We start from the raw sequence: 20,991 nt of genomic DNA, 5'->3' as shown, positions 1-20,991 counted from the left end.
CTAACAACAGGTCGCATGATGGACCCGGACATCATTTTTATTGAAATATCTGAGATCCTACCCCCAAAAAGTGTACAAATAACACTTAAATGCTAATAACTTTTGATACGGTTGGTCTTTTCAATACCTTTCTGAAAATGTATAATATGATCGGTTTTCTTGCAAAAACCACCCTTTTTACAATCTTCCGGACAAACGTCAAAATCGTTTTTTTAGCATAACTTTAGAATTACTTTGTTAAACTTGCTGATTTTAAATAGAGACCTATGGGACCCCAAGACGGATCGAATGAGACTAATACGGTCAAAATCCGTTCATCCAGTCCGGAGATAATCGAGTGACAATTTTTTGTCCACCCACCTACACACATCCACACAGACATTTGCTCAGAACATGATTCTGAGTCGATATGTATACATGAAGGTGGGTCTAGGTTGTCAAATTATGAAGTTCATTTTTCGAGTGATTTTATAGACTTTCCTCAGTAAGGTGAGGAAGGCAAAAAAAGTAATTTTAACTTTGTAGAATAATATTTCATCAATTTTTCTACCGTTTTCTGATCTGTGGCTTTTAATTTAAAAAAAGTGAAGAGTTCGAAAAAACCTAATTATATTTAAAAATGAAAAAAAGTTTTTCATATATACTAATGTAAATATATTTATTGATTTTCAAAACTCGATTTATTGAGATTTTCAACAACGACGTGCAATGTTGCCACTCGTAATACTAAACGTTGTTCCGATCAGTTAGTTATACTGGATTTTTTTTCAGATGCAGTTTGCACTTCTACTGTTTAGTTTACATTTTGGATTGCAACTCGGCTTTATATTTTTTATTTATTTTTCCAGTTATGTCTGGTCCAGTGCTCTACAAAAACATCCCCTCCCAAATCCCCACGGGACTGTATGGGCGTAGCCTTGGAGCACAGTGTGGAAATTTACGTTCTTACACCCAAAGGAAAAATATATCTCAAAATGTGCAACATTGGATTTGCTGCAGAAAATGTCACATTTTTTAACATTTTTTGCAGCAAGCCCGTAGATCATTTTTGCCCGCGTGTAAAATTTCAGCGATATGCAGTTCTCACCAACACATATAATGCTGGCCCGTCCCCGAGCAACACTCCAAAGAGAAGCATATGTTGATGCTCTTTCACTCCCGTTTCATCAAGCGTCCATGGCGCGGTGGTAGCGTGTCGGATCAATAACCAAGAAGATGGTGGTTCAATCCTCGTTTTCTGTTAAAGGTTTTTTTTGTGAAATACAACCAAAAAGCCGTCGGTAATGTCGATAATTGTCGGTAACGGGCAAAAATGTCATATCGCAAAAAATGCATGAGGACTAGGGTGCCCAGAAAAAATGACCCCCTGCTCCACAAGCGGAAAACGGTTTTTTGGGTTATTTTAAGCATCTGTGTAAATTTTGAGCGAAATTGGATGAGATTAACCCATTGATACCCGAGCCTAAAGTCGGCGAAAAAAATGTTTTTCATACTAAAATGACTTTTTTAAATTGCTAATAATTTTTCAGGATCGAGTTTTACAGCTTTGGTATGTTCTACAAAGTTGTAGAGCATTAAATTTCCAATAAGAATCTCACTTTTGAGAACATTTGGATGGAAGTAGCGCACCGTGCAGACCAAACCGTAAAAAAATGGGTTTTCCATACATTTTTTCGATTTTTTCCATACAAACTTCACCTCCGAGTATCAATGGGTAAATGATGAGCCCATATTTGGCCCAGAGTCCTAAAATAGGTCAAGGAACAATATTCAGCTTGTGGAGCGAGGTTTTGAAAAAAAGTTCCATATTCTGGGCACCCTAATGAGGACAGATTTCATGCAGAATCTGATATACTTTCATGCCGCCATGCATCACAATCATTCGACTGCCAGTTGGGTGTAGATATTTTTGGTTGTACCGGGCAACAATCAAATTGTCTAAGAATATTGAATTGGCCATTCTGGCACCCCCTACAGCGTGTTGCAGACCCATTATGCTATGCTATGCTATGTCTGGTCCAGTGCTCTACTAAATTTTTAATTTAAATTTTTCAGCCGATAGGGGGTCATTCGTCTAATCCAATTTGGCTTAAATCAGTAATAAATGGTAAAGAGATCGTAAAATCATCATTGAAAAACAACGATATACTCAAACCAGAGTGCACTAAAACCAATGTTTAGTACCCACCAAAGACCGACGATAGGTTCCAAAGGTAAGCAATCTTAAAAGGAAGACGAAGAGTGATCACAAATCCAGTAGTAATCCTTGAACTTGAACGCGGGTAGGGTAGATTTTTTTCATCCTAACTTGCGTTACTAACTTGAAGAAAAGTACAATAATTTTGCACGGAAACAACTTTCGCCCCGTGATTACGTGCCCAAATGGCACAAATGTCCCACCCTATCAGCACAAGTTGGGGCCATATCCGTCGGTGCCTCGCAGGTATTATCTCTCGGGGCGAAATAAACCGCAACAAAAGGTGTCAGAAACTGGTAGCGTGCAAAAAAAAGAAACAAGAAACAGATTGAAATAGCACTGAATTTCGAATCTGGTTTCAACTGGTTATTGCGGACTGGTTGAATTAATTATCGCTCTAAAGAGTTGATTATCATTTTCGATTGGACTTTGGCAATATTCAAGGAGACATATATGCGTTATGGGGCAAAAAAGAAGTTCAACGTTTTATACGGTTCGATGATTTCTCTGCAAGGAAAAAACTGCAGGAAGAACATTCATTTCCTATTAGCTTGTGTTTTGAAATATTTCCTGTTCATGTTCTTACACTCGTCATTTTATTGTACACAATTGCCAGCTTTTGCGGTTTTTTTGATTTATTTCTGCAATGTTGTTTTTTTCTATTAAAACGTGTTTGTTTTTATTCTGATTCCAAAACATAAAACGTAATATTTGAATATCCAAGTTTATGAATTTCTTTTTTTTTCTTTTTTTTCTTTTTTTGCTAGCACTTTAAGGGGGCTTCCATATGAATAACGTAGACATTCTGCATCATATCGGTTTGTCCTCGCAGATATCCATACAATGGCAACTGTCCATACAAAAAATGTAAATATTCGAAAAACTTTAACTCGGCAAGGAATTTTCTGATCAATTTGGTGTCTTCGGCAAAGTTGATTAGGAGTATTCCGATAAAATGATAGTCTAGAAATTACTCATTTTACTCAAAATTCTAAAACAATATTTTTATGTAACAAACTTTAGAAAAAACGACTGACGAATTGGATCAAGCATTTATGGATTAAAATAGCTTCATTCTGACAAAAAAAAAATCACTGTTAAAAATTTTTGGTTCAGTTTTGCTCATTTTTTGTTTTATTATATTTTTTTATAAAACTTCTGGAATATATGTTTTAGGAAATTGTTTTCAAATAACCAACCTTTATTAAGTTTTTTTTTTTGTATGGACAATTGTCCAAGAGGGGGGGGGGGGTTTAGATTTTCAAAAAAGTGTCCACGTGGTTTGTGGATGGTCCCTATATTTTAATTGATGACAACCCTACCCAGCACGACATCAAACTATCAGGAACTGAGCGTGTTGCTCCGGATTTGCATTCTAAAATAAATCAAGCAGAACTAGAATTGTGATTTCCGCGAGACTGGGCTGTCCGGTCGCCTTTCAATCGAACCAAAACAGAGCAAAATCCCCCGATTGATAGCGGAGTGTATAGTGAATGGAAACTCCTGAAAACTAGTCACAGTGAAAAAAAAAACACATGAGCGGAATGGGAAGTAGTTTCTGCAAGATATCGTTATTTTTTACTAAGAGTGTACCGCAACAAATAAAAAATCCAACCAATATTGATTGTTGATTGATTCTTTTACACACACAAACACAAGAATCCACTATCAAATCGGTGTGTGTTTGCTGTACCCATGACCCGCCCTCGTTTCTTTAAACTGTTTTCAAATAAAAAATGAAACATGGTTGATGAACTGGGCATTAATCAGAGAGCGCTCGCGATCGCTCACAGCTTTCTGTACAAAAAAAAACTTAGGGGCAATGCCACTTCTTCGAAAAAATATTTTATATTTCATTGTTATATTTGTTGTAAATTTGTTACACAAAATTTTAAGATAGGTATAAAATTAAATTGAATTAAACTTTGTTTCAAATATGAACCACAAGATTAGTGCCATTTCCTACATTAGAATTTCAAGTCTTTAATTCAAACTTCTATTGATGATCGCCGCTAATTTAACCGAGTAGGGTTCCAGCTTCTACCGCAACGCGACCACTCGGCGTCTCAAGTTTCCTCTCTTATGTAAACAAGTCGTTTTATACGTGTTTTTGCGTCGCTTTCAATAAATTCGCACGATATAGTCATGGGCGGTGGCGCTGAAGTCCGAAGGATGTTGAGTCTTGAACTGGACAATTAATTCATTTTTTTCCTCGAACCACCTGCGCCTTTTTGGTAAGTTTAAAAGTTTAAATTACATTTTAGGAGAGATTGGCGTGCCTGTCGATGGATTAACTGGAAGGTTATCACGCCACGCGCCCGTGCCCTAGATAAATGCTATTGCTGGTACTTGTGGCGCTGCGCTTATCGCCGAATGTCTAATCGCGATGGTAAAAGATACCGCCTTTTAATCCAGGTCTTGGTACAGTTTTGAGTTTGCAAATGCGAACGGATATGCAAGATTATTTTTGGATCCATTTTTGGAACACTTATCAATAATCATTTTTATTTGACCGCTTGAATATATAATACAAAGTAAAACATATTCATGTAAATTTACCTTATTTATCATGTACAATCATCCCTCATATTCGAAACAGTGTTTACAGATCGACCAATGTTCAAAAAATCTTAGAAAATCGATAATTTTACAAAATAATGCCTTCACGCACTAAAACCAACGAAATTCAAGCTTAGTTATGTTTTATGAATGGTCAGATAACTTTTTTTTGTGAAAATATCATTTAAATTCAGGTGTTCCACCATTGTGGGAGGCACAATAAAATCCCACAATTATGAAACAGGCAATTTGGAGGCAGTGTTCTGCTGCTCTGGATAAAATAGTATTGAAATAAAGTTTTTTTTGTTCAAAATGAACTACTTTAACTAGTGAAATAGCAAGAGAATGTCCAAATGAAGGTTCTAAAAATAGAAGGGTCGACAGAAAAGCTGCATTTGGAATGCTATTGACAAGTTATCACAAAATTGATCCAAATTTGTGGGTATTCCGAATATGTCGGATGACTGTACCAAAAGATATCAAATGGCAAATAAGAATGAGAAGCTCGACTTGGATTGCAGTATAGGAAAAGGGTGAGGCGTTTGTTCTATTTTAAAATAATTGAAGTGGGCAGCAAAAGGAAATTCTTATTTTAAGAAGATGTTTCAAAGGCAGGGGTAGCTTTCGACGGTCAAGCGGAATTCCGCTGGACTGGAATTGAACGGACGGCGGGTAGGATGTTCGGTGTTACTGCTGCTACCCGCTGAGCCATTTGAAAACGAGCAGCTACAGCATCAACTTGTTCAGCTCAGGCAGTGGGCCAGCGAAGTATGTGAGCGATAGAAAGAGAACCAAATAACTATTTTTAGTTCGGGTAGTTTTGAAGTCAATGTTTGGCAGAAAAACATTGCATATACAATTTACATTAAATGAGAATTTACAGGAAGCTGATCCCGGGTAGAAATTCATCAGATTTGAGTTTCCATGCTCAAGATTTTCATTAGATGCATGATTTACATTAGATTTAGATTTACATTGGAGTTATTTTTATGACTTTATGCTCTATACATCATATTTCAACATTAAATTGAATGAGTTTACATAAGAAAAAGTAATTGCTGTGTAACTTTACATATGTTTTTCCTGTTGTAACCATTCTCAATGTTCCATCTGGTTTAAACGAAAAAACACGGTAAATTTGAACAACTGAAACATTAAATCCCTTTCCCATTCCTTTCCATTAGCTGGTATGGAGCCCTTCATGAGATAATATTAAATTTAAAAAAAAACACCTATATCTGGCTATAAATATTAATAAACGATAAGTTGATCCACCCTATCCTAACCCAAATGCCAGCTAGAAATACCCCCCAACCTTACTCCTCCAATTATGCCCGCTCGACCAAAACGTCACCATGACAGACGTCGCTTTGGGTGGAAAAAGCACGTGACGACGGCCAAGACGACGAGGAGGAGGCCGCGGAGTATATAAGCGCCGTCGTGCGAATTGAGCGCTCTCTTTTGGTAATCAATCGTCACACGCTTCTCGACTTTTGACTAACCTGAGTTTTATTTTAACCTCGGCTAGGTAATCTTTTAAACGTACATAGCGCGTCAAGTATTTCGGGATCTCCCGGGTGTACGTATCACCCCGTACGCGATCAAAAGTGACTCCAGGTTTGCGGTCGGAGTTCGGAGTCCCCAAACGGTTTGAAGCCCCGAATTCTGCTTTCGCACCACGTGGGCCGAGGACGTGATCATCGCAGGGTCCAGCTATCGACGCCATCCAGCATCGGGTCTCTATGTTTTTTCTAACTTCGGTTAGTTATGACCCTGAGAAACCTTTAAGTAGTTTCACTGTGTATACACATTTTGTGATGAAACATGCGGAAAATTGACATTAGGAGTATGTACAAACTACTTTGAAAAAATGTAAAAAATACATACAACTTATTTAAGCTTAATTTTGGAAACTTTGAATTCAACTGAATGTCAATATATCATCAAACATTTGCTAAATAAGCAATTTCGAGAGAATTTTACCTTTTTTTTTGGGCATAAACATCTAGGTTTTCTATGCAACCCACGTTTGTAACACAGAATGGACCACCTAAGGGAAATGCACCAAAAACCATAGAAAAACATAAAAATTTATGAATCCAGAATGTTCCCTTCAATGTTGTATACTTGGTTGATGATTTTTTTTGCTTAAAACTATTTTTGAGCCACTTAAAAAAAAAAGTTTTTTCGACTAACTTTCCAGGGTGCGGGGCAGATCGGACCACCCTGCGGGGCAGAATAGGCCACCTTAGAAAACAAGCCATTTCTTCTAATACAACGTTGAAGGGTGATAAGAAACTTACTTGAGGGACCTTTCCATTATAGTTTCCATGAAATTTGATCACTTTTATAAAAATAGTAACTTAAAAAAAACAAAGATTTTTGAAAATAGTGTAATGTCGAAAAAAGACACTATTTTTACAAATAAGCGTCGAAACAACTAAAAATTCAACTTTTGTTGCATTAAACGTGATTTCTAGATTAAATTTTCAAAACAACCTATCCCTCATGGGTTTCCTATGCAGATAGGACCTTTTGAAAATTTAATCGAGATTTGTGAAGCTATCAGGAGTGAAATAATCCATTTAGCTCAAATTTTTTAACTTTTGATTGTTTTTATAAGGCAGGAAAAGGGTAGTCCATTCTGCCCCCAAGTGGATTTTAATTTAACACTTCCACCACCAAGCCTCTAAATGATTTTAAGGTTCCGTTGTTGTTTGTATACTAGAGTGTAACAAAAATGACTTTTTGGCGGGCATTCAAGGTTTTGTTCCGGTGGGCATACTAAGCCCAAATCCAAAATATGAGCTCGATTGGACGTAACAGGAGCTGGCGCTCCGCCCTTCAATTTTAAATGGGATTTAACCCGTAAAAAAAGATTTTTTCAAAAATGTCACTTTTTGAGGCATATTGGCCACTGAAGCGTTTATTTTCAACATCATTGGCGTGTAGGCCAGATCCTTGCGCATCTTTTGGTATATATAACATTGAAATTTGGAGCACCCTGGAGTTCGGTACAGACCTTCAAAGTTTGGCATTTTTTCGTAAAATCGGTCCCGGCAAAAAAGATATGCGTCGCGCCTCGCGACGCCCTAGACGCCATTTGATTTTGCCGGGGCCGATTTTTCGAAAAAATGCCAAACTTTGAAGGTCTGTACCGAACTCCAGGGTGCTCCAAATTTCAATGTTATATATACCAAAAGATGCGCAAGGATCTGGCCTATACGCCAATGATGTTGAAAATAAACGCTTCAGTGGCCAATATGCCTCAAAAAGTGACAGTTTTGAAAAAATCTTTTTTTACGGGTTAAATCCCATTTAAAATTGAAGGGCGGAGCGCCAGCTCCTGTTACGTCCAATCGAGCTCAAATTTTGAATTTGGGCTTAGTATGCCCACCGGAACAAACCCTTGAATGCCCGCCGAAAAGTCATTTTTGTTACATCCTATTGTATACCTTGGTAGTATCATCTAGTAACGTTATAAGCATTGAGCAAACTTTTTCAAATAATCGAACTTTTCAGAAAGCTTATTTAAGAACCTCGATATAAACAACATTTGCGTGGTTTTGTCAATAAATTTACATTTTTGCTCATAATTTGAAAAATACAATGAATTCAATCGTCGTTTTCGGTATGGTGATGCTATTTGACGTCCTTTATAAGACCCTTGCCTTACAGTTGGTCTAAATCCATTCTAAAGCCCAAAACCAAGGGTGGCCCGTTCTGCCCCCATGGTCCATTCTGCCCCCCCCCCCTGCCCCTATGTTCCTTACGCCATGTTCATAATTAAGGCTACCAACTGCATGGATTTTTTCCTTACCATACGGATTTTTGACCTTTTTCGCAGATTTCTAACAGGCCAAATTTTGTACGGATTTTTCGAATATTACGGATTTATAAGGAATTTAACGATGACAATAACAACTTTTAAAATTAAAATATTTTTTTGTTTTGCTTATTAGACATATTTATATAACTGTCAGTTTGATTTTAAAGGATAGTTTGAGTAGATGTCCGGTTTATCAATTGTTTAATTTTAAATTCCAAATTTATTCAGAAAACTCCTGTGCTTGTGAAAACCTTGTAAATCCGAATCAACAAATTTTCTGATAACACTCCGAGCGATATTACTCGAAAAGCAAATTAGACATTTCGTAAACTTTTAAACATTTAACAATTAAAAATCATAACGATTTGAATCAGCAAGTTACGGTTTTAAAACGTGCAAGTCATATCTAAGCTCTCTAATTGTAAGCTGTGAATACCACTCAGTTTAATCTTCTTATGTTCAAAATTTATCTAAATAATTCCTTAACAGTTATTGTTATAGTATGGGGTCATATCGGCTAAGTGTACGGATTTTTGCTCAGCAATAGTTGGTAGCCTTATATCATAATATATAACAACTGTATACGTATACGAAAGGAAAAACGTGCGTAGACTTGAGACCATATGTTAAAAAAATTGTTGATTACTGGTTCAATAAATTGGATGAGAAGGAGCTCATGGAAGAACAGGCACCAGGATTGGCTAAGACGGAAGCCGACAAGCTTCTCAAATTAGAACGGTTGCAGTTCAGCACCAAGTAGTTTGTACTCTTTCGTCCTCGGACCCAGAACCAGTCGGGTCAGTGGTCATCGGCTTGCAGAAAAGGTTGTCGAAACAATTTGGTGATCAAAAGTGTCAAAACGCTGAGTCCCGAAGAGGATTTCGCGATAATAAGTCGGAACAACTTTAGCAAAGCACAGTACAAAGATTTGTGAACGACGAGCCTTCGTAGGACGTCAGGAAATAGAAGTTGAACCAACATAAATTCTTGTGAACTCTATAAAAAGCGCCCTTCGTTTATGATTTGTTTTGTTTCGTCCTCGACAACTGGTACACTGGATGAAACAACTTGACTATAAGGGAACAAGATTAATGTCAATAAGGGAACAATAGGTGTCTTCTGTGTTTAAGTACTTGACATTCTCGTCTGTGTTAGGGAAGCTATGTCAAACGATAGCACATTTGGTCAAGTTTAATTAAAAAATACTGTTAAAAAATCGTATCAACTGATGCAAGAATCACTGATTAATTCATCTGAGCAAAAATTACAATGGACTGAAATTAATGGCGAGCACGAGTTAGGTTTGAAAGTCAGCCTGTCTTAATTTCAGTTATAGTTTGGAGAACCTTCGGACTTATTACACTAAATAAAATTAAGTGGGTAACAAGTAATGGTGATTAACCGAGGTCAGCACGTGTCTTGTCTAGTTTTGAAGACGGATGGGTGCGTGAACGTGACTCAACCACGAGCCAAAACACAATCCTGCTACTTTACTTACAAAACAAACGGCAAAACAGACAATCTGCACTTTTAGTTTGACTTGAAACTACATTTTCAACTGCACCCATCGCTGCCAAAAATATGATCGCGTCCGCTTGAAGAAACTCACTAGTAAGACTGATGAGAGCCTAACCATAAAATATAATACAGAAAGGGCGCGAATCAAGCGATCTTGCAAGTCATGCTCACCATGCAGTTTCCAGATTTTAGTGCAAAGTGTTAATTTGATGGTTTCTGCTGATCGTAAGCAGAGAGGATCGCTTCATACGACCTTCGCTCAAGTTTTCGACTTTGTAAGACGCGAATGTTTAATAAACGAGTCATTTTTGACTTACCTTTTGCTACTTTCTCCAGAGGTGGTAATTCGATGAGCATGGGAGAATCTTGCATAAGTTCCGACTTGATGATCGGTTTGTCCTCGATGATGACATCGAAGAGAGCGTTATTGAATAGGTCATCTAAAATTGATTAAATGGTGGAATTTTAATTGTAAGTTTAAAAGCTTTATCCAAGTCTCTAAGTACCATTGCAGAAAGTGTAATCAAGAATGATATCCTCAGCAGCGAATGCCGAGTCCTGGGAGAGCGGAGACGAAGGCTCCTGCTTGCCCTCCCAGTCGAAGTCCAGAGAGTGAAATGACTCCATCGCAGTTCTTGGTCAGTTCGTCGGACTCAAGGGATGATGGTTCAAATTGTTGGGATGTTGATGATAGTTCAAATGATGGTTGTGGTAGTTGTTGTTGTTGTTTTTGGAAACTGCTTCCTGTCGCTTGGGACGCCATTTTGCTTGTGAAAGATGCCATGACGGCTCTGGAATGAGAGCAATGGAAATTTACATGAATTAATTGCTGTTTTTTTTTATTATCTTCCAACAGAGCAGACCACATTTAATGGTTTTGCCAACATTTACAATTAAAAAGAAAATATCTTGCATGAAAAATGAGCCTCTAATTTTAAAATTAAATTAAATTCCAATGCATCGAAACACGCGGCTCACTAAACCTTGCTATTTACACTATTTACTCATGGTCTGTGATTGCTTATCAGTAAATCGATTACGTTTCGTGCATTTTCTACTCACAATACGACGATGTCTGTTTACAAATAGTTGCAAATCAGCGTAAACAATACATAAACGCAAACTTAGCCCCAAATCGATCGTGGAGACATTCCCCTCCCATTGCAGTAAGGTGCAGTGTCTTGTTTATTACCAAAGTTGTCTTCTATAGGCTAGACAAAACACACATTGCAAGGCACAGTATTTTAATTCGCTATTTACAACGAAGCCATGAATATGTGTGTGAGTTGTACAGTGAACGACAGGTGCCGTATTGAGGATCGAATAGTTGTAGTGCAACTTTCGCTCTTGCTTGAGCTTAAAAAATAGCCGTAAAGAGTAGGTAAAGCGAGAATGTAGGTCAGAAAGCGTGTAGAAACATAATAAAAACGCCTGGGCTGATTGACTTGGTAGAAACTAGTCGTTAACTTCCTCGGAATTAAAAACTAAATTTTCATACTCTAATGTTGCAAAATTCAGTTGAATAAAATCTTACTAGAGAGTGCAGGAGTGCTTCTCCAAAAGCTTCTTCTTAAGCACTTTACTTAAATTTTTGAGGTTCATTTGAGAATGAAAGGCTATTTAAGTACCTAATAAAAATTCTAATAAATATGATTTCCATAACAATTTATATGAATCAAAAGATTTTGATTCATATTTGACTAAAAGGTAAGAGTAAATTTCAACAATTATGAACAGCATTAAGTTATAATTCTGTTTAATTTTGTCACATTTTGCCAATAAAAGAAAAACGATTCCAACTTGAGCTTGAAAATATATGTATTTATTTTTTGGTAAATATTTTAAAACTTAAAACTAAATTTCATAAATTCATTGCAAATTTATTCTCAAATTTTTATGTTCCCCATAAACTTGTTATGAGTATAGGTAAAGAATAGGGGAAATATACCCTTTCTCAGCCTATTTCTAATATCGGCCTATCAGTACTTTGTTCATGAATAACAGCATACATAAAGTGTTTTTGACTGTTCCAAAGTAATAAACAGCTCAAATAAAAGTGAGCAAGCAACTCTCCATTGTTGATGTATCAAAAAATGTTGATTCAATAGCGTAAAACTGCGAAAGTGATGAGAATTGGTCGAACGGCTTAGAGTGATTAAAATGGGTATACTTCCCCTAATTAGATTGAATCTGAATTTTCATTCATCAGAAAAACTTCTAGCAAACAAAAAAATAAAAGGTTTGTTTTAATATTTAAAAATAACTTCGGATAATCGAACAACGAAATTATTTTCTTTTTATCAAAATTACGACCAAAGTCGACTCTTACATATATGAAATTATGAACTTTTCCTACGCATTTTACATGCGATTTCTCCTTAATTTCTACTAAAAATACTAAAACTGCCCGTATTCGGAAATTCTGCCGGCAAATATTTTAAAACTCGGCCAGAGGTGCAGAATGGTCCCAGGAACCATGTCCAATCATTGGCTTGGGTGATTTTTTTTTTCATAATAACGGCCTGTGGGGGACCCGTGATATGGCATTGTTCAAAGAATGTTCAACCCTATTTTTCAAAATTTAAGCATAATTCTTCCCCCAAAAGAAAATTCAGTCCAGACCCGATTATCCGAACGCCTCGGAAAAAACCGATTACGGATACTTCGGATAATCGAATCACGATTTTATTTTCGTTGAATTACTACTCTAAAGTGATTTAAAATTTTAAAAACAAATTAAAAGATGGCGGCCAAATTTAGGGATGGCGGTGATGAAGTTTTGAATGAAAGCATTTGGTAATTATTACAGTCCAGACTCGATTCTCCGAAGGCCTTGGCAAAATTTCACTTCGGATAATCAAACCACAATTTTTCTTTTCGTTCGTTGTCTTTGTCTTATTTTTGATTCTCGAGCTCCTGAACTACTCTAAAATGATTTAGAATTGGTTAAATGGCGGTGATTGAATAATGAAAAAACTCATTATTTTTATTTAATAGGCAATCTTTCAAATTTTACTAAAATGGGGTCGCAGAACTCGAATTTGATGTTAAAAGTAAGACAAAAACACACAAAAAAAAGTTTGTTCTTGATTCGATTACACAGTTAAACAAAAAATCAAATGTTTCTTGTCTCTGAGACGAGAATATGTGTTCCTAGAAGATTTTTGCCTGCTGAATCCGAATCCGGGTCCAGAATTGCTCCAAATGGTCCCAATTTTGAGATACACCCGTTTGAAATGTTAGTTTAGGCCAAAATTAGCTACTTTGTCGACTATTTTACAAAAGAACTATTGAATAAACAACTAAACCATTACATGTATCTTAAAGTTCACGTTTTCCTTTTTCTGAAACACCCCTGGTTTTTAAAATTTGATTGTTTCTACGCATATTTATAGCCATTTTAAAATTAGAATTTGACTTGCATGCAAGTTGGAAAAACTTGAATGAGAACCAACTGAAAATATAATTTTAAAATGGCTATAAATATGCGTAGAAACAATCAAATTTTAAAAACCAGGGGTGTTTCAGAAAGGAGAAAACGTGAACTTTAAGATACATGTACCACCTTCACGTATACATATCGACTCAGAATCATGTTCTGAGCAAATGTCTGTGTGGATGTGTGTAGGTGGGTGGACAAAAAATTGTCACTCGATTATCTCCGGACTGGATGAACGGATTTTGACCGTATTAGTCTCATTCGATCCGTTTTGGGGTCCCATAGGTCTCTATTTAAAATCAGCAAGTTTAGTTAAGTACTTCAAAAATTATGCTAAAAAAACGATTTTGGCGTAAGTCCGGAAGATTGTAAAAACGGGTGGTTTTTGCAAGAAACCCTGTCATGTTATACATTTTCAGAAATGTATTAAACAGACCTTTCCAATACATTGAAGATCTGACAACCCTATCAAAAGTTATAAGCACTTAAGTGTTATTTATACACTTATTGGAGGCCGGATCTCAGATATTTCAATGAAAATAATGTCCGGGTCCCTCATCTTACCCATCTTTAGTTAAATAATCGAAAGACCTTTCAAATGAGCCTAAAACATCAAGGATCTGACAACCCTACCAAAGAAATGAGTAATAAAGTTGATTTGTTAAACATGTTAAGGGGGAATGTTGCTATTTTTACTGAATGTATTGACTTTATGAATGTGAGGATGGCACCAAGCACCTAAAGGTGGATTAAGTAACGTTTTTTATGTAATTCCGCTTAAAGGCAAAAATATGACTCTATGTTTTCTATTTATCCAGGTTTTTAAGCGAAGATGGCGTTCGAATGTTGAACGTCCGAAATGTCAAAATCGCGCAAGGGCACCAACATTAGAAAAAAAATGCGGCTGTCATGCCATGGCACACTTTTTTCGTAATGTTGGTACCACTGCGTGATTTTGACATTTCGGGCGTTCACCATTCGAACGCCATTTTCGCTTAAAAAGCTGGATATATAAATTGTACAGTCATCCCACATATTCGGAACACCCACAAATTCGGAACACTTTTGTGATAATTTGTCAAAAGCACGCCAAATGCAGCTTTTCTCTCGAACCTACTATTTTTAGGACCTTTATCTCTTGCTATTTCACTAGTAAAAGTAGTACTTTTTGAACAAAAAATGTAATTTCAAGACTATTTTATCCATAGCAGCAAAAAACTGCCTCCAAATTGCCTGTTCCATAATTGTGGGAAGTTATTGTGCCTCCCACAATTGTGGAACATCTGAATTTAACTGATATTTTCACAAAAAAAAAGTATCAGACCATGGATAAAACCTCAATAAGCTTGAGTTTCACTGGTTTCAGTGTGTGAAGTCATTTTTTTTTTTTTTTTTTTTGTTACAAATATGTATTCCTGAAGAGATCCAAAGTTTGTTTACATCCCTAAGAAAAAAGTGTTCCGAATTTGTGGATTTCAAGGGTCAAAGTTTTTCTTCAAAAACTTGATATAAAAGTTAAAATTTGCAGATGTTCGATACAGCATTCGAAAGATCGCAAGAAAAGCTTTCAAATGAAGGTAAAAGCGAATCATTAAGTTCAATTATCGATTTGCTGTGATTTTTTGAACATTGGCCGATCTGTAAACTGTTCCGAATATGAGGGATGACTGTAATAAAATTTTAAACTGAAAACAAAACATTTTAATTTTTTGTAGTTCAATTTTCTTTGTAAATGCGACAAAAACCGCAGTCAATATTTTTTACGTCAACAACTACGTCGCATTACGCTACGACCACCACCCTCTTCCACCCACCGAAACCTCCACACAAAAAAAAAACATTTTCAGCCCACAATACAACCACGTGCAACATTTCCCCTCCTCCTTCAAACCATGTTTTGCTGACGTGCAACACTTTTTTGCCTTTTGTTTGTCTCTTACAACGCGGCGCGAGACAAACCGCTCGGTAAAATTACGTCATTTTTTCGGGGAATTTTTACATTCCTTTCCGCCGACACAACCGGTACCATCCGGTTCGCCGTGCCCTTCCGGATTGCGCCGAACTAAAAATAGCGCGAAACAAAGCGGATTTCGGGATGAAAAAAGCTTTTTTTTACATCGTCCAAATGAGGGACAAGAGTGGTGAGGAGTGAGGTGCAACGCAATGATCAGCATAAAAATACAGCACGCAACATGGCGACCAGGTAAGATTTTATCCAGCATAATTTCACAGTTTTGCGTAAAAGCCTGCTACGATTTGTTGACGAAAGTTAGCACTTACATCGTATCAATCCTAATATTTGTTTGGGTGTAACTTGGGGCACCGAGGTGCGCTGCTAGCTGCGGCAACTAGTAATCCATTTTCACCTTTTTATAAGCACAAGAAAAATTTTCGACACACTTCTTTGAGGCAACATTAGGAAATGAGAGAGGCCAGTGAATCATGCGAAAGCAAAACCCCCCCTTTCGACTTTATTAGTGGTGGTGGTGGTAGAAGTACTCGCTTTGAATGTATCTGTTTTACCATTCAACATTTTTAGATGGGAAAATAATTTACCAAAAAATGCAAAGCAAAACAATAGAATAGAGAGAAAAATATTTCCTGAAAAAAAAAACAAAATCATATGGAAAATAGCTTCAGACATTTTCAAACATTCGACCAGATCTAAAATCTTTCGCAAACAAAAATTTACGTCAAGCAACGTGCGCGTGGCGGTGGGTGAATGTTTTGGTAAAGCTTTGATGGTGTGTTGAAACATGTTTGACGTTTCACCACCCTCCCCCACCAGCTGAAAACTCTACACAGATTTGACAGCTGACAGCTTGGTTGAGAACTGGAATTTTGTTGCCTCATCGACCAAAAATCATGCAATCTGTAACTTCCGGTTTGAAGAATTCAAATTTAGTTTTAAAATTTCGTCAAATCAAAACTTTGAAACGAAAAAAAGAGGTTGACTTTATCGAGAAATTAAAAGTGCAACATGGAGTTAAACTTTCTGTCAAGCTGCTGTGAAGTTTACCATGACAGTTGCGAAAGTTTAACTCCATGTTACCGTCTCACATCTCTCTTTTTAATTTCTCGATAGTTGCACGAGGCGACTTTGTCGCCATGAGATCCTAACTATATTAGCACAGCACGGGGCGAAGGTGCCGGATACCAATTTTTACACTTTGAATTTTGAGCACCCGCCGCGGGAGAAAAAACCGACGACCTCTGGATTGTGAGTCCAGTGCGCGGTCCGATTGATCCAAACAAGCAGGACAAAAAAATTTAAATTTATCCGTAGGAAAAAAACAGAAAGAATCGCAAGTTGAATCCTCGCCGAATGCTTCAAGAATCAGAATTACAGAGAGGAGTCGTAGGCGAGGTCGTAGGTTCATATTTCGCTACTTTGAATAACACTCAAATGTCATAACCAATTGTCAAACTGGATGGACAGCAGCGGTAGTGAAAGCAAGTCAGAGAGGGCGAAGAAAAGCCACAAGAAAACGCTACATCTCTTTTGTTCTGCCGTTCGTAAAGCTCGTGACCCCTTCTTACCGGAGGAACATACTGGCACAGAGTAAGACAGAGTTCGCACTGCCTCTTGATTTTTGGTTCAACTTGGTGGTACATCGCAGGTACATCGCACGCCTGCTACCAGCAAACCTTATGGAGCCAAAAAATTCAATGACATTTCTTCGGACTGGGCACTCTGGGTTACTCTGTGATACTGGCCCAAAATCATGAAATAAACTGCATAATGGGAAGTAAGCAAGCAGGTTTCTCTCAAAACCCTTACAAAAATTTGGCGTAAAATTTCAAAACCTGCGATTGACGTTTCCATATCAAAAGTTATCTAGAGTTTTTTTTTAATAGGTCCTATGAACATATGAAACACAATAGTTTATAGGTCCTTTTCAAAAAAAAAAATCTAGTTATGTAAAATACGCACTTGGTAAAGAATTGGTCAAGGGAAATTTCAACAACTACATAGCGACGTATAAAAACTGATGGTACGTTCAATTGGGTCCTAAAATGAAGCTTAGTTTGCTGATATTATTGTTTACAGCGATAAAGCTCATTTTTCTGAGTACAATGACCCTTTGTACGACCACAAAGAGTTTAAAATGGATTTTGAAATCAATTTTGAAAAATTAACCTCGCGGTCCTTCTTCTGAGTACAATGTTTGAAAGACCGCAAAGGATTCAAAATGGATTTTTTTTAATTAACTTCACGGCCCATGTATCCATCGGAAAAAATGTTGTCTAGTTATAATTTTTTTTGCGTTAAAATAAAAAGTGATCAGAAATGGTTTTTAATCGAATGCTGCGTAAACGGATTTTTCCGTTGTACAAAAAAGAATTACATAGGGCTTTAGTACCCAATTAGTGAGCATTCGAATTAGCGGACTCTAATGGTACGTTCGTTTGAACAGCCAGTGTGGCACTGAGTGCCGCACTCGTCGGTGCCAGTTTTGGTTCAAACGAACATTCTTTTTCAGTGTGCATGGAACTCGCATGAAACTGAAAAAATATCGAGTGCGGCACTAGAGTTTCAGTTCCAAGATGGCGGCGAAACTCGTGCGGAACTAGCGCGAGTTTCTTCAAAGAAACACTTTTGGTACGTTCGTTTGAAGAGCCGGTGCGGCACTGAGTGCCGCACTCGTCGAGTGTCAGTTTTGGTTCAAACGAACGGTCTAGTTTTGCTCTCAGTTTTTATGCTTGTGTGCGTGCGTGGTGTTTTGTTTTGGTTCAAAAAACGTCAGTCAAAATGAGATCGTTGCGGATTGGACGTACCTCCGCGCTGGTGTTAATAGCGTATGTCGTATCCTGTCTCAGGAACGGTCAATGGAACCCGGAAAGCGGTTCTTTGTGCTTAACACAGCAGAGTTAGCGAACCTCATCTCAAACCAAAAGAACCAATCGAAGCATAATAAGCTCCAGGTTCTCTAGCAAGAGTCACTGATAGTGACCAACGAAATCGACGAAAACGTTGACCGAGATTAATCAAGCTCAACCTGCGCGGAACCACGGCCGCGACTAAACTCAAAGACGTCTACCCTGACGGTGTACCAGACTAGACTAGATATAAGCAGGCCATCAATATGCCCGGACGTTTAAAAAAAAATTAATAGGCATGCTAAAAACTTTTTAAAAAATTATAAAAATTGCATAAATTTGTTCATTATTTTTTCTCTACATACTACTAAAAATCCTGATAACATGTTACATACAATGTCACAAGTGCTATCATAAATATTCCCATCTTTTTTTTGCATAACTGAGTTCAATAGAAACAAAATTGAAATCAGTAAGATTTTGTCCAATTTTGAGGCAGTTTTTATCCAAGCATTTGTTGTATATCAAATATTTAAACTGCATTATATTTCCAAATATATTTAAACATATTAAAACATGAAATTTCAGAGATTTTTATATATTTTTTTAATTTTTAAAAATTTGAATTTCTGGTATTACAGCATTAATTGAATTTTAATTTAAAAGATTCCAGTTAAGTAAAATTCCTTAAATTGTTTAACCCTTTTCACAAAATTCAATTCATTCTAATAATTGAACCAAGTTCAATAATTCCTTAAATCATTCAAATTAAAAAACTCTTAAAATCCCAGAAAGTCCAGATAATTTTTAAAATTTCAATATTGCATAAGTTTTTAAAATTCCAGAAATTTATTTTTTTTAATCTCTTAAATTCCTAAAAATCTCAAAATACTAAAAACATTCAGAAACTTGTAAAATAAAAAAAAACTGCAGACATTCCTAAAATTATTTTTATTACTGAATATCCCAAAAGTTTTAGAAATGTTCAAGAATCCTCAAATTCCATTTTTTTTAAGTTCGAAATTCCCACAAATTCCATAATATCTTAATATCCTAAAATCACTAAAATTCCTTAAACTATTAAAAACTCCACAAATTAAAAAAAATGTATATTTTTTTTCAATTCTTAAATTCAATAAACCAGGAGTTCCTTAAATCATTTAAATTTAAAAAAAAACTCTTAAAATCCCAGAAAGTACAGATAATTTTTAAAATTTCAATATTGCATAAGTTTTTAAAATTCCTGAATTTTTTTTTAATCTCTTAAATTCCTAAAAATCTTAAATTACTAAAAACATTCAGAAACTTGTAAAATAAAAAAAAACTACAGACATTCCTAAAATTACTTTTATTACTGAATATCAAAAAAGTTTCAGAAATGTTAAAAAATCCTAAAATTCCAGATTTTTTATGTTCTTAATTCCCACAAATTCCATAATTTCTAAATATCCTAAAATCACTAAAATTCCTAAAACTATTAAAAAATCCACAAATTAAAAAAAAAATAATTCTGAAATTCCAAATAATAAAATAAAAAAATAAGTATTATAGAATTTTATAAAATATATATTTATTAATGATTGGTTTTTTAAGGAAATATAGGTAATTAATAAATTTTAAAATTTGTGGAATTTCTGTAATTTTAGAATTTTATTAAACTTTAACAGTGGAAATTCAAATTTTTTCTAAAATTCATATTTTTTAAGATTTTTTTTTAAATTTAGATTTTTTTGAAAAGAATCCGGGGTTTTAGGAATTTTAAAAGTATAAGAAGTTTCAAAATAGTCTCGAAATTTTTGTTATTTTCAAAAATTTAAGAATTCATGGAATTTTAGGATTTTCTGGAATTCCTGGAACTTAAGAAATTTTGGAATTTGAAGATTCCAGAAATTCCCAATATTTTTAAAATCCACAAATTCTCAAAATTATCAAATTTCAAATTTTTTAAAAACTTTTAAAATGTATTAAAAACTTAAATTTCCAATAATTGAAGATAATCCGAAATTTCTAAAATATCTAAACTCCAATTTTTTTGAATCGCTGGTTTTTTTTCATTTTAAAAATCCAAAAACTTTTGAAATTTTCAAAAGGTTTAAATTCCTGAAGATTTTTAAATTTCAAACATTCATAAAAACCCTAAAATTAAGAAAAACTCTAACTCAAAAAATCCAACAAAATCCTTATGCACACAAATTTTTTGAATTCATAATTTCTAAATTTTCTAAAATCATTTAATAATTGTTATAGAATATCAAAGCTCCATAAGATAAAAAAAATCTATAAAAATCTGAAATTCTTTGATTACAGAAATCTCTTGAATTCTAATATTCTAAAGAAAAAACCCCCAAAAAAATCTGCTTGAAATTCCGAACACTTCACTGTATTTTTTTTAATAAAATAAATGTAAAGAATTACGCATTTGTTTTTTTTAATGAAGTTCAGGAGTTTTAAGAGTTTTGGTTATTTTAGGGATTTCTGTAATTTAACAAATTTATGATTGTTTTTTGAAGAATTTCAAAGATTTTTGTGTAAGTAATTTTAAGTATTTGTGGAATCAAAGATTTTTTTAAAATTTCATGAATTTTAACATTTTGATTATTTCTGGAATATCATGAATTATAGGAAATA

At 35.4% G+C, this 20,991-nt stretch overlaps 2 protein-coding genes across 2 annotated transcripts in view; one reads left to right on the top strand and one right to left on the bottom strand.

Annotated features, from left to right (window-relative positions):
• LOC120428101 (uncharacterized) overlaps positions 1-14,423 on the top strand; it is a 581,627-nt gene extending 567,204 nt beyond the window's left edge. The window contains exon 5 of the mRNA XM_039593088.2: positions 14,361-14,423. The gene's annotated coding sequence lies outside the window, so the exon portion shown is untranslated. The remainder of the gene's footprint in view (positions 1-14,360) is intronic.
• The window catches only part of LOC120427768 (activating transcription factor of chaperone), a 32,503-nt gene extending 16,520 nt beyond the window's left edge, over positions 1-15,983 (bottom strand). Inside the window, exons 1-3 of the mRNA XM_039592690.2 lie at positions 15,823-15,983; positions 10,610-10,894; positions 10,421-10,543 (exon numbers count right to left, since the gene is read on the bottom strand). Of these exons, the coding sequence (XP_039448624.1) occupies positions 10,421-10,543; positions 10,610-10,730 (244 nt within the window). The 5' untranslated portion in view covers positions 10,731-10,894; positions 15,823-15,983. The remainder of the gene's footprint in view (positions 1-10,420; positions 10,544-10,609; positions 10,895-15,822) is intronic.
• Between the last annotated feature and the right edge of the window lie 5,008 nt (positions 15,984-20,991).

This window comes from Culex pipiens, chromosome 2, assembly GCF_016801865.2.
Source record: "Culex pipiens pallens isolate TS chromosome 2, TS_CPP_V2, whole genome shotgun sequence".
NCBI lineage: Eukaryota > Metazoa > Arthropoda > Insecta > Diptera > Culicidae > Culex > Culex pipiens.
Note: the sequence above shows the minus strand (reverse complement) of the source record. Positions and strands in the feature narration are given on the sequence as shown.